This window comes from Nestor notabilis, unplaced genomic scaffold, assembly GCF_000696875.1.
Source record: "Nestor notabilis isolate BGI_N333 unplaced genomic scaffold, ASM69687v1 scaffold22317, whole genome shotgun sequence".
In the NCBI taxonomy this organism is placed as follows: Eukaryota; Metazoa; Chordata; class Aves; order Psittaciformes; family Psittacidae; genus Nestor; species Nestor notabilis.
Genome location: NW_009936305.1, coordinates 4,517 through 18,175, shown reverse-complemented (window position 1 = coordinate 18,175; position 13,659 = coordinate 4,517). Strand labels below are relative to the sequence as shown.

Genomic DNA, 13,659 nt, shown 5'->3' with positions numbered 1-13,659 from the left:
CCCCCCCCCCCCATACCTCAGTAATGCACTAACTCTCACGTCCCTTTTTGACAACAGAGCCAAGTGGCAAAGAAAAGGGGCCCTGCACTACTGGAGCGAAGAGCTTTGGCAGAATCTCCCCCCCCCCCCATACCTCAGTAATGCACTAACTCTCACGTCCCTTTTTGACAACAGAGCCAAGTGGCAAAGAAAAGGGGCCCTGCACTACTGGAGCGAAGAGCTTTGGCAGAATTCTGGAGGTGGAGGCTGGCGGGTGTCCTTTTTTGCTGCATGGCTTCTTTTCTCTGCCCCTGCAGGTTTGGAAAACGTGACAATCCAACTGAACCTGGAGGCCGAATTTCATTTCACTCATCTCATTATGACCTTCAAGGTAAGGAAGCCACAGACTTACCCCGAACCCTAAAACATGAGGAAATGAGAGGTCTCATAGTCCTTCACGTCTGTTCGATACTGGGGAGTTGAGCTTTGAGCTGGTTTGTCTGATTTCTTTTTTTAGAGCTGCCAACCACTAACTCCTTCTGAAGTTGCCCAGGAAAGCTGAGCTGTGGCTTGAGTTGTGTTTGAACCCCAGTGAGGCTGCAGAAGGAGTTATACTGAAGCTGGGCTTTGTGTTGGTGTGTCTCTCTGGTGGTTGTGTTCTACAAGATCATTAGCTAAAACATACAGTAGTGAGGATTTTTCTTCTTAAAAAAACCTATAAAAATTGGCCACGGTATCGTTTTTCATTTGGCAAATGGAGAGGTCTTCAGGAAGAAGAAACATCTGTACACAAAGTGTCTTTGTTAGTTTATAAGCAGGTGTCTTGGAATGGCAGATTTTGTCCCATATATCCTAAATCACACAAAGGCAAGCACTAGTGGCAACCTTCAGCTGAGGTTTCAGGGGCTGCACTTCCTGCAGGGCTAAATCCCTGCTCTTCACATGTAGACAAATTAATTTATTTGTTCCTACTTACCAGCTTCCTATGAGAGTTAGTTCCATCATGTGGCATCGACTTGGCTTTCTCCCTCTGCTTCAGGGTGGTGGCTGAGGTGGAAGGTGGTCTTTTCTGATGGATCCCTGCAGCAAGGGGCCCCCGAGAGGCCCCTGACCCGATGCAGGTGCTGTGGCCATCGTGCCACTGGGTTTGGTCTGTTGTCAGGAGGAAGACTGCAGGAAAAAGATTGTTGTAATGAGGGTTGACTTTGTGTGGTAGACGCTTGAGCTGCCTTACCTCTCAGTTGCTACATTTTCTGTTGGGTGAGATGCCAGTTTGTAAGTTGGGTGACATTTTCAATCAGGAAGCAGAAAGAAAACTTTCCAGCTGTGACTGAAATGCTTTTGTGCTTGGCTCTGGGAGGGCCTCCTCTGAATACATAAGACTAATGAAGAGACTGTTTGCATTTCTTGGTAAGCGCAGGCGAGGTGTTACATTAATATCTGCTGTGTGAAAGGCAGTGCATAAGTTGAAACATGAGATTTTTAGGTCAGAGAGATTAAGAATGTTTTTAAAATCTCATTAGCTCATTGTTCAACAGTTGAATACTACATGCAGGTAAGAGGGACAGTGGTTTGCGTGCGTTGAATGCAGCCGGCTGAACTCTAGGCAAGGCCAGCTGGAGGAGGGTCCCTGGGGACTGGGGGGGCGAAATGTAGCAAGAGTGGATGAAGCTGAACCTCTCGATGTTCTTTAAAGAGGAAGGGTTTCTTAATGCAGCACAGAGGACGGCTGGCACTGATTGGCAGAGGTAGATGCAAAAGGTAGTGTGGTCAGACAGAGAGAGGTGACCAATCCCAGGTCTTCTCTGAGCAGCAGATAACTGCTCAGCAAGAGCTTCTGGGCGTCAGCTGGAGGGAAAGCACTGAAAGTGGCCTCCTGGTCCCCAGGGCAGAAGAGGAGGCCCATTAGGTCCTCTGCAGATTAGGCAAGGAAGAAGGCTGTGTTGTTTTCCAAAAGCAGTGAAAAACATCCTTTGGAATCCCTAAAGCCCCAGTTTTGAGAAAGGATTTGGAATCAAAAAACTTATAAGTTTGCTTATTTATTGTAAGGATGTTTAAACATTTGGCCACTGAGTGCCATCTTTTTAAAGATGTGGTGTGATGAGTGTTATTTCAAAGATCTGCCCCTGAGCAGAAAGTGGGATATCATCAGAAAACCATTTCCAGTATTTCCAAATATTGGAAATAGTGCAGGGAGAGAGATTAAAATCCAGGCATGTGGATTGCTCATGCTTAAAAACACCTGCATGTAAATGCAAGTAATAATTAATTGAATGAAATCTCTTTTGGTTTTCTTTCTGTTAGACATTCCGTCCTGCTGCAATGTTGATAGAAAGATCATCTGATTTTGGAAAAACATGGCAAGTATATAGGTATTTTGCATATGACTGTGAGAGCTCATTTCCTGGGATTTCAACTGGACCCATGAAGAAAGTGGATGACATCATTTGTGATTCCCGATACTCCGACATTGAACCTTCAACGGAGGGAGAGGTCAGAGGGTTGGGGTTGTTTTTTCTCCAATATGTTTACTGTATAGACTTTTCCCATATAAATTTAGATTCCTTTATTTTTAAAGCTGAATCTTTCATTTTGTCATTTTTCCTCCAGGTAATATATCGTGTTTTAGATCCTGCTTTTCGAATTGAAGATCCTTACAGTCCAAGGATTCAAAGTATGTATGCAGTTACCTTCCAGACTCATTTGAAAGCATTTCTGTACTTATTCGCTTACACAAACCAGTAAACCACAAATAAAGCCATGCATTAGCCCCAATAACAATTTTGAAATGATGTGAATACATTTGTGGTATGGCTTCTTTTACTAACTCAGACAGTGATGTGCTGTGAAATAATGATACGTGTTGCCAACTCAAGTGATTGCTCTTCCATACATCATTGTAGTTGGGCCTTTTCTTGATTGATCAGGGATTTATGTTCATTTAAAGACTCCCTCTCCCCAAAATACATGCAATTGCCGAGAGAAACCTTGGAACATGGTCCCATAATTGTACAGGATTCAGAAAGCAAAGAAACAGAACTACAAAGGAACTTGGATCATTTTGTATTTCTAGCTAAAATCAAGGGGGTGTGTTTTATTTGAGCTTGAGTCATGAGTTTGGAGCAGTTGGCCTTGGCAGCACTGTGTGGCTGGACCAGTGCAAAGGTAGAGATCTGTTGCTGAGCATGGCTTAGAGGAAAAACTTCTTTGGGGCATTTGGCTTGAGTAGGTAACTGCAGTGATTTGCCTTAAACTTGACCTCTGATTTAATATGCATTCTCAGTTTCAGTTCGTGTCCTTCAATGTAAAACTAACTGGAGCGGAAGAAAATACCTTAAATAGAAGAGTGTCTGTTAGTTGCTGTATCAGTTGAATGTTTGGGGGTTTTCTAACCAGCATTTTAAGGCAGAAACTCTGCTTTTATGGTCTTGAAGTGCTTTTTCAAGCTTAGTTTTAAGGCTGTAAGAAATTAGGATTCGTAATAGCAAAGTGAACATGTAGCCTGAATTAATTAGTGTGATACTGTCTTCCCATGGATTATCCCTTGAGAACTTCTCCTTTGTGTTTGGCCAGTGATAGGGTGTTGCTTCTTTCAACAAAATGTAACTAATTATATTTGCTAGGAGAGTTGGGCCTAGAAGAAAGAAGAATTATTCCTGTCTTGTTTCGAACTAAGATTTTTTTTCCAAAAGGCTTGTAATTCTTAAAGCTCCTGGTCCACTTGTCAGCAGTTCCTTAATACCAAGTCCTTGCCCATCTTGCATTATAAAGCTCCAAAGAACCAGTGTGTTTTCAGTGGTACTGTTGTGTGTACCTTTGATATTTGTGTCTGTGTCCATTTATGTATAATAGAATAGAGCAGTATTTCTAATTAAGCTCAAACTCACTTATACAGTGATTAACCTGCAGTAAAATAATGTTTGGGTTTTTTTTTTATTTGGGAGTGTGATGTGTAGCATGTAAGTATTGAAATTAAATCTGATCTAATCTCATAGGAAGTGTGCTTGGGAAGTTACTCCTGGCTTCCTCCCATTCAATACAGTACCTGGTAAATGATTCCAAACCTGGTTTGTTGGGACTTCTTTGTGTCTCCTGCAGATCTATTAAAGATCACAAATCTGAGAGTCAAATTCACCAAGCTGCACACGCTGGGAGATAATCTCCTGGACTCTAGGATGGAGATCAGAGAGAAGTACTACTATGCCATCTACGACATGGTGGTTCGCGGGAACTGCTTCTGCTATGGACATGCCAGCGAGTGTGCGCCAGTGGATGGCTTTAATGAAGAAGTGGAAGGAATGGTAAATAGTCACACTTCCCTGCAGAAAGCTGTTCCTGTCTCTGCCTCTTTTAAGTGATTTAAACACAAATTTAAGGATGCTGGAGAGGGGCTCTTTGTTAGGGACTGTAGTGATAGGACAAGGGGTAATGGGGCCAAACTTACACAGGGGAAGTTCAGGTTAGATATAAGGAAGAAGTTCTTTACAGTGAGGGTGGTGAGGCACTGGAATAGGTTGTCCAAGGAAGTTGTGAATGCTCCATCCCTGGCAGTGTTCAAGGCCAGGTTGGACAGAGCCTTGGGTGACATGGTTTAGTGTGAGGTGTCCCTGCCCATGGCAGGGGGGTTGGAACTAAATGATCTTAAGGTCTTTTCCAACCTTAACTATTCTATGATTCAACAATTCTATGATACTTTCCCCCCCGCTCCCCACCATTAAAGCTATTCCTCCTCAGCAAACATACCTGTCCTTACAGGTGTTAATCAAGCACAGAGAGCTCAGATTAGGTGAAAATTGTTTTAACATTCCTTTTCTAATTATATTAAAGACCTGATGAAATTAAAAGACAGGAGTACAGAAAGGGAGTGTATGGGGCCAGGTGGGTGTGTGGTTAGTATTACTTACTCTAAAATTAAAGGGACTAGAGGCATCAAAGAGTAAAACACCTTTGTGAATCAAACATGACCTGCATTTGTATCGGTTATTAGCTGAGAAGTGGAGGCTGTAGCCCTAATTAACAGCAGGATCTGAAGGAAAATAATGCTGCCCAAGTTGTACACTGCTGCCCGAGTGGCACATCCCTTCTGGGTCTTGTTTTTCCCCATGATTTTTGCCCGACAGGCAGTAATAGCACCCTTGTTAATGAGTGAGTTATTAACTGGATGAAAATGTGGAGGCATACGGGGAGGTTGTGTGGGTTGTCCCAGGGGCTGCAGGATGCTGGTATACTCCATTGCCCTGCACTTTTGGTGAGTGCCTCCACCCGAGCAGGAGCAAGACTGGCTTTGCCCTTAAAATCATGGCTCCAGTGCTAGTGGTCCCTGTTGTCTATGACAGCAGCTGTCACACTATCACTGTTGGTCTGCGTGATGCTTGTTCTGTACATGTTGAAGGCAGAATCTGGGGTTGATGGATAAAACCCATCCAAACTGTCTGTTACCTTCGCTTTGAGAACTGAGGTAGGGCTGGAAAGAAGGTGCTGGGCTAGTGACGCTAGCTAGATGCATGTTAGTAGCTAATGAACAGCTAATAAACAGCTTACTTTTAGGTCCAAGAGGCTTTTGTGGTTATTGGGGTGGAACTGTGCTCTCCTTACTGGTTTCTGGAAGCTTTCATTCAGGCATTAGTTCTGGTAAGGAAAGAAGGACAAATTTGTATGAGGACATTCTTACCTTGGCAGATAAGGGACACTCCTGTGGCCCTTTATATCGTCCTACGTGCAGTGACATGTATTAAAGTCTCCGAAAGTATATCCTTTATGTACTAACTGTGTTTTGCATTACTTGAAGCATGTTGGGTTTTTTCCCCTGCCTGTTTTATAACCATCTATATTACTTTTTTTTTTTCCCCTGGTTTCAATGACAGGTCCATGGGCATTGCATGTGCAGGCACAATACCAAAGGGTTAAACTGTGAACAGTGTTTGGATTTCTACCATGACTTACCCTGGCGACCCGCTGAAGGCCGCAATAGCAACGCATGCAAAAGTGAGTTTGAGTAAAATGCTGAACTGGATCCTGATGTGAGCATTACATGCTGTTACTTGGGAACTTATGACAATACATGAAGTCCTGCATGTCCTTTGGTTGACTTTGGCATGTCTTTTCTGCAGACTTGCATCTCCCCTGGGACTAGATTCTTACATTGCTTTCTGTCTTTGTCACAGAGTGTAACTGCAATGGCCACTCCAGCCAGTGCCACTTTGACATGGCTGTGTACATGACAACGGGGAATACCAGTGGGGGAGTGTGTGATGACTGCCAGCACAACACCATAGGACGCAACTGTGAGCAGTGCAAGCCCTTCTACTTTCAGCACCCAGAGAGAGACCTGAGGGACCCCGACGTCTGTGAGCGTAAGTGCAGCCCTGCTCCTAGGGTGGGAATGGCGTGGCACCCTGGCCATGTCCCCAACCCACAGCTTTCCCTGGAGAATTTAGGATTTACTGGCTGCCTTTTGGCTCCTGAACAAAGATCCGTAAGGGAAGTTTGTCTTGAACATCTTGGGGTTTATTTTCTATTCAAGAATCTGGAAATTTATCTGGTCGTTACATATTCAACCCATATCATGTCTGATACTTGCAGGAATGATACACTTTCGACACCATAGCTGAGTTCAAAGAATTCAGTGTGAGACCTTGTCTTCCCTTTTGTAGCAGTTAATAAAACACATGCAATGCTTACTTCTTAGCTTGTGACTGTGACCCAGCTGGCTCCCAGAATGGTGGCATCTGCGATCGCTACACCGATTTCTCCACCGGCCTCATCGCCGGACAATGCCGCTGTAAATTATTTGTGGAAGGGGAGCGTTGTGACCTCTGCAAAGAAGGTTTCTATGGCCTGAGTGCCGATGACCCAGCGGGTTGTCAGTGTAAGTAAAAACATATGTTCCTTTAGTGTGATCAAAAGCTCTTTGAGGAGCTGTTGGAGCCAGGAGAAGCTGGTTTGTGGGGTGTTTTTTTATTCCTTTGTTTCATGTTTTTGCTAAAGGGAAAGCATTCTTGTAGGCTTGCTGTAGCTTGGAGTCCACCCACCCTTAAAACTCAGTTCCCTTCCAGTGTATTCAGTGGAAATAGCAGAATCCTCCTTGTTTGTTTCCAGTTACAAGTCTCTAAGCCAGGGAAGTTTTAGTGGGATGGGTGGTGGGCAAAGTGTGCAATTAATCTCTGTCCTGGGGAATTCAGGGGAAGCTTTAATGTAAATATTTAAGTTGGATACTGTCTAAAATGTAATTCAAAACCTGTGTTTTGACCTGCCTATTTGTATTTCCCAATTAGCTTGTGCATGTAATCCTCTGGGTACCCACCCCGGGGGGAATCCTTGTGATTCGGAGACAGGAAACTGCTACTGTAAGCGCCTGGTGACAGGGAAGCAGTGCAACAACTGCCTGGTAAGTGAAGTAGCTTATCACCTAATAAATGAGGAGTGTGAGGGAGGCTGGCGTGCAGAAAGCGTGGGTAAGGTGCTGGCTGCTGTCTCTGCCTGCCTGTGAGCAGGCACCTGGCATTCAGGCTGGAGCAGGCACCTCAGGATGTCAGGAGCCATGAAGCACACTGTGTTATGGGGAGCTGGGAGGCACGTCAAGGCAAACAAGAGCCTCCATATTAATTCCTGGGTCTGTAAGGAGGGAGACGTTAGGATTCCTGTAGTGGGTGCTCTGTGCAAATGAAGGATCTGGGGCAGTTCTGCTGGAGCCCTCTCTGGGGCGAAAGACGAAATGATCGGAGAAGCAGTGTTAGCAAAAAAAGATTGCATTCTATACAGGCCATTATTTGGGGTTATTTTGTGCGCATACATTTCCATTTAGTGTTTATGTGTGCTGGAGTGTTATAGAAACACACTGCCAGATAACTGGATGTGTTTGTATAAACACTGACAGGCTGTCTTATCTAACAGTGAACTACATGGAAAAGCTGAACAAGGCTGGCTGTCCAACAAGCAAGTTGCAGAGTAGCAGCCCTGCAAAAGCATTGCCCTACACAAAGCCTCACTGCCCCACACATGGCTCTTTGCTGTGGTGTGATGTGCTGGGCTGTGATTTTCCAAGCCCTTCATGGGTCAGGAGGCAAGACTTGTGTAAATGGTGCAGTAGGAGTGAAGTCTCTGAGCTTGGGTCCTCCTGACCCTTGCTTTTAAAGCTAGGTGGAAATATGTAGGTTTTTTTCTCAAGCCCTTGAGATGGTTGACAAGGTGAAGGGGAGCTAGTGGGGAAGCTGTGTTGGTGGTTGTGGGGGTAGACTCAACCAGGGGAGCAGGGTTCATGGGTTGGGGGCAGTCTGGGCTAGCTTATGTTGAGTATTTAAAAACATGCCTTTGGTGTAAATGGGGTTAAACTGGCACCAGTTACAGTGCTGGTGATGTTTCCTCTGGCAGCCTGAGCACTGGGGCCTGAGCAATGACATGGATGGATGTCGGCCATGCGATTGCGACCAGGGAGGAGCGCTGAACAACAAGTGAGTCTCAGCCCAGTTACTCTCTTGTAGTCATTCACCCCAGTGAGTTCCGCTTCATTTGCAACCACAACATCCAGGGCTCAACGTGTTCTGGAGGAGGATGTTTGGGACCATCTTTCTGGAGCAGAAAGTGGCAGGTCTTGATCGCTGCAAGGGGAGACAGAGGCATCTAATTTTTTTTCCATGCTGAGCAGCCTTCATGTGTGCCACCAGTGCAGATGAACATGTAAAACTGTTTTGAATGTAGCTCTGCCTTTGGTCAGCCATGGTAGGAGCTAGCCATGGGTTGAGCTCTGCCTAGGACATAACCCAGGGTATGGTCTGTGTCAAAGCTTTGCTTTCACAGGATCAAAGCAGGAATCAGGGGGTGACATGGGCCTGGTTCTTGGTTTGCTCTCAAACTGGCCCTTTGGCAAGTCTGTTTGTCCAGCAGCACTGGAAGCAGCACACTGGCTGCATGGCACTGCTGCATTGCCCTAGGGGTGCTGCGTGGGGTGGGATGAGGAGCTGGAAATGCCCATTGGGAAGGTGAAGATTTTCAGAGAAGTGTGTAGGTCTTGAAGGTGTATCTGTCAGTAAGAACATAGAAAGTCCTGGCTTAAATGCCTGGTCAGAGGGGTGCTGGACAGCCAGACTGCTCCTCAGACCATAGCAATTTCCTGTGCGTTAGGTGCATGTCTGACCCCAGGTTTTTCCTTCATTTTCTTTCCCCCCACCCTTCATTTCACAAACCCTTTGAAACGTCCTGCTTTTGTCTAAAGCCACAGAAGTCTCCCAGGGGGGTGGATGAACTGTTTCCCACTGAAACGCCCCAGACCACACCGGGGCAGTTTGGGTCTGGTCCCACTGTGACTTCTGTAGGTCATCACAGCCTGTGGACACCGCTTCTGCAGCAGGGAGTGCCATGGGAACACCCTGCAGGCTGTCTCTCCCCTCTCTCCTCGGTGAATTACGACCCCTTAGCAGACAGCGGTGTGGTTGTTAGTGATCAGTTACTCCTCCGCGCAGCTCCCTGCGCACTTACTCTGCGCAGCTGCCCCAGTGCAGCCACTTCCAGAGGTTTGGGGCACAGCTCAGCAGGATTTGCAGCATCTTTCCTGTGCACTGAGCCCAGCGATTGCAAAACCACATGGGGAGGGGACGTGCAGTGTCCTGGCGTGGGCAGGGGCCAGCTGTGCTTTCCTCCGGCTGCAGAAGAGCCACAAAGCCCAGCTCCAGCTTCACTCTCTAACCTCAGTGGGAAGGGGAAGCTTTGCCTGCCTCGGGCTCCTCTCAGCTGCTGAATTGCTGCCTCTTGGCTCAGGTTCAGGGTGTGGGATGCAGCAATTGGCACAGCAGCACCTCGCCCAAAAATCATCCCCTCCCCACGCTCTAACCATCCTCGTCCCCAGAGGGGAGACTTCCCATCTCCCCTTCTGGGGCAACTGGGGCACTTCTGGAACCTGAATGTTTGAGTGATTCTCTGTAATTTCAAAACTGGTTTCATTTAAAAATTACTAACATGGGGGCTTAAGAAACCTGGAGATTTTCCATGGAAACTAGAGGGGTTTGACTTTGGAAAATATTTCTAAATTCCACTAAAATTTAAAGAAAAGAGCATATTTTGTTGGACCAATAAACTGTTGTAAGAAAAAGTGTGACCAGGTGTGTGCAAAACTACAATGTGCCCAAGGGTTCTTTATCATGCGGGGCAGACTCTCTGGAGACAGTAAAACCACCAAAAGGCAGTTTGGGGGTGGAGCTGTGTTGAGAAAAGGAAATGGCTCGTCATGAATGAAGTGGAGCTGCTGTATGTCACCCTGGACAGACCTTCTGCGTGCCCCAGAGATGGCTCTGTCTGTCCCAAGTCTTTGACTGTGTTTGTCTTACTTTAAAGCAGCCAGGTGTGGTTTTTCCCTGTGCATAGCTGCTGGTGGGTGACCTCTCAGGGTGCACTTTGCAGCATATAAGAGCAGGTCAATGTCCTAGGACATGCACGATCATGCATGTTCTTGCTTTGCCTGAGCCCATACAGACATGGCCTGCAAGCCTGGAGCCAAAGGCTGCCCTTGGCTTGCAGGACAGACATGCCTCTTGGCTATGTCTGTGGTAGCAAGTGAAGCTCTCCCAAGACTGTTGTCTGGGCCTGGGGAACCGCCTGCATCCGTAGCATGAAATCCTCTCACCATTCAAACAGAGGAAACCACATGCAAACTGCCTACTGGTCCCTGGTGTATGCTCACTCCCAGTCTGAGCCTAGGAGTTGTTTGGGAGAATAATAGTTGGGTTGAGGCATTTTAGCAGTGTAGATGAGTCCAGCTGCAGAGCCTGAGAACATCCTGTATCTAGACACAGCTGTATCCTCCTGTTCTCCTCCTGTGTCCTAAAATGTCAAAGCTGAAGATAGCTCTAGCACTGTCTTAGTATAGCCAAGATGTGTTGTAAATTCTTTGCTCTTCCATTTTAGCTGCTCGAGTCAATCTGGCCAATGTGAATGCCGGCCCCACATGTTTGGACGTCAGTGCAACCAGGTGGAGCCCGGCTATTACTTCATTTCACTTGATCATTACATCTATGAAGCAGAGGAAGCCAGCTTGGGTCCCGTGAGTAGCAATTTTCATGGGCTGGTGTTTCTGGACAGCTGTGGGAAAGTTCTTTCACCATTTGGGTGTTGGAAGCATTTGTTTTATACCCTGAGTGTTTTTCAATTAAAATGTGGAAAACAATACTGAATTGTATCAGAAAACCATCAACCTGTAACTCTTCAATCTTAATATTGATAAATAGTGTAGTAATCTAGGGGGAAAACTGCCATTCTATTTCTAAACTCATTTCTTTGATCATGACCATACAGTTAGTTTCCTGTCAACTTCCATCCCTGTACCCTGCTGTGTGTACACCCACTTCTTCCCCTCTTATCTCCAGAGCAGTGGGACACCAATACTGGCTGTTCTTTTTGGTGCCACTGAAACGAGAAGGGGACAAAGCACACGTTTAAGCACATTGCCACAGCTTTCAGAGTTTCTGTACATCAGTAACATTTCTTTTATTAACGGCTAAAACCATAGCTGATAGTGCAAAAAACTGGTAGGTGAGGTTGCCTCTGGCTTGTTTTTCCACCAGCATGGTTCATCAGGGTCTCCATCTCTTTCCATTTACCACTGCATAGCCTTGTTTTTGATTCATTAATAGCAGCAAGGTGATTACATCAATTACTTTTGTCTCCAGCAAGAAGTCAGGGAGATGAGATAATGGTTTCTTTAACGCAGCAGATGTCTGTCTGTCTGCCTGCAATTGGGGCACTCAGTCCTAATTTATTTTTCAGGCAAAATGCATCCACTTTGCAGTTTCAGATAAGGCAGATTTTTGCTCTCCAATAACTGCAGAGTGAAGACAGTGCAGAGCACAAGTTGGACTGTAGCAGAGGGCATGTGAGCTGGCACAGGGATTTTGGTGCATTTTTGCCCGCCTGACTGGAGAGGTGGTACCGAAAACCTTGCCAAGGCTCAGGGATGCAGGAGCCTGGCATGAAAACCTGCCTTGCCAAGCAAAGTGAGGGGATGTACTACTAGTTTGCATCTGAAAGCTTCAGAACAAACCATTTTAAATAATGCCAGTATTGAAAAGCTTCCTCACAAATCTGGTGGCAAAATAAAAACTCTGAATCCCTAGGTAGGGACCCAGCACTAGACAAAATGAAGTGGCACAGTTGCAGGTATTTTCAGGTGGTGCCAAGCCCCCATGCTCCCCACAGTGCATGCCCTTGCTCACATCCTGCTTGCCACCCTTTCTAGGGAGCTCCAACCCATTCTGCAAAGCCAAAGGGCAATAATTTACAGCCAGGCTCTCTTCAAAGAGTGTGAGAATACATGAGGGGACATCCTGAAGTAATATATATGTGTGTATATATAGACATTTCCTTACATTTTATCCCCTTCTACTGAAGCAACTTCCTTGGGAATGCACAGGATGTTGTTCTATGGAGAGAACTATGCATGGATGCAGACACATTTGAAACGGGAAGTTAAAAGCACTGCACAACTTTCTGTTGCCTTTTTCCTCTCATTTGCTTTATATAAAAAGTAGCAGACAAAAACCTGGCACCTCAGACCAAAAGGAGTGACCACATACTGATTTGGCTATTAAATATCTTAACAATGATTAGGATCTCTGTTATTTAGTGACACCCTACTCGTAATGGCCATGATCTGCTTTCCAGATGTTATCCTGAGCAGTGGTTTGGTTTGGAGCAGCCTGGTGCATTGAGGAAGTAACTGGCACTCAGCTTGGGCAGCTAACAGAGCAGTTATGTGCCACTGCAGTAAATCCTGCTGCTGCAAGTATGATGTGAAAGGCCTTATGGTGAACAAGATGTTGTATCTGGTGTCTTAGTTACAGCAAGTTTTTAAATTTAATTCTCCACCGTAACAGAGGAATGGATGAACACTGCAGTGTTGTTTTATTTTATATTTCTTGCTTTTTGTATATTGTTAAGCGGAAGGGCAATGGTGTGCACATACATGGGTTTAAAAGAGAGTTCATGTTCTCTGGGATGCTAACAATGGATGCTGTGATCCAGAAGTGATCTATCAGCAGAACTCATCACTTACACACTCCCATGGGACTCACAAATTTAATGTATCGGTATTAAATCTCTGTTCCCTGTTTCTGTAGGGAGTAAACGTAATAGAGCGCCAGTACACACCGGACCGCACACCGTCGTGGACAGGCATAGGATTTGTAAGAGTCCCTGAGGGGGCATACCTGGAATTCTACATCGACAACATCCCCTACTCCATGGAGTACGATATTCTGATCCGCTACGAGCCGCAGGTAGGTCTGTGAGTATGGGCATTATTGCCTCTCAGCAGGTGCTGGCTGGCCCAGTGCATGACTGACAGGAACCTGGCGCTTCCAGGAGTCATCAGGACTCGAAGGCAAGGATGGATGCTCAGTTAAATATCTGAAATGTGTGAAAACCCAAGGAAATGTTGACTATTACTTGTATTATTTGCTTCACAGTTTTCTTCATTATTGTGTTGTTTTGGCACCTGTTTAATGAGCAAATTAAAGATTGACAAGTCCTATCGGGACAAGTTAGAATATAAATTTGGCATCAGCCAGGCAGCCTTCTAATGGGTAGAAACTATGTTACGCACCTTAGGAGACAAATTGCACATCTTGGTTGTTGAATGCTGGTAGCCAAGAGTTTGCAAGCAATTGATTTTGACTAAGGATAATTTGCAGGGTG

At 45.7% G+C, this 13,659-nt stretch overlaps 1 protein-coding gene across 1 annotated transcript in view; it reads left to right on the top strand.

Annotated features, from left to right (window-relative positions):
• The window catches only part of LOC104408629 (laminin subunit beta-1-like), a gene marked incomplete at its 3' end in the record, with an annotated part of 19,812 nt that overhangs the window by 2,380 nt on the left and 3,773 nt on the right, over positions 1 to 13,659 (top strand). Inside the window, 11 exon segments of the mRNA XM_010018282.1 lie at positions 297 to 370; positions 2,284 to 2,472; positions 2,590 to 2,653; positions 4,078 to 4,280; positions 5,844 to 5,964; positions 6,144 to 6,332; positions 6,668 to 6,847; positions 7,254 to 7,366; positions 8,350 to 8,429; positions 10,876 to 11,011; positions 13,083 to 13,241. Of these exon segments, the coding sequence (XP_010016584.1) occupies positions 297 to 370; positions 2,284 to 2,472; positions 2,590 to 2,653; positions 4,078 to 4,280; positions 5,844 to 5,964; positions 6,144 to 6,332; positions 6,668 to 6,847; positions 7,254 to 7,366; positions 8,350 to 8,429; positions 10,876 to 11,011; positions 13,083 to 13,241 (1,508 nt within the window).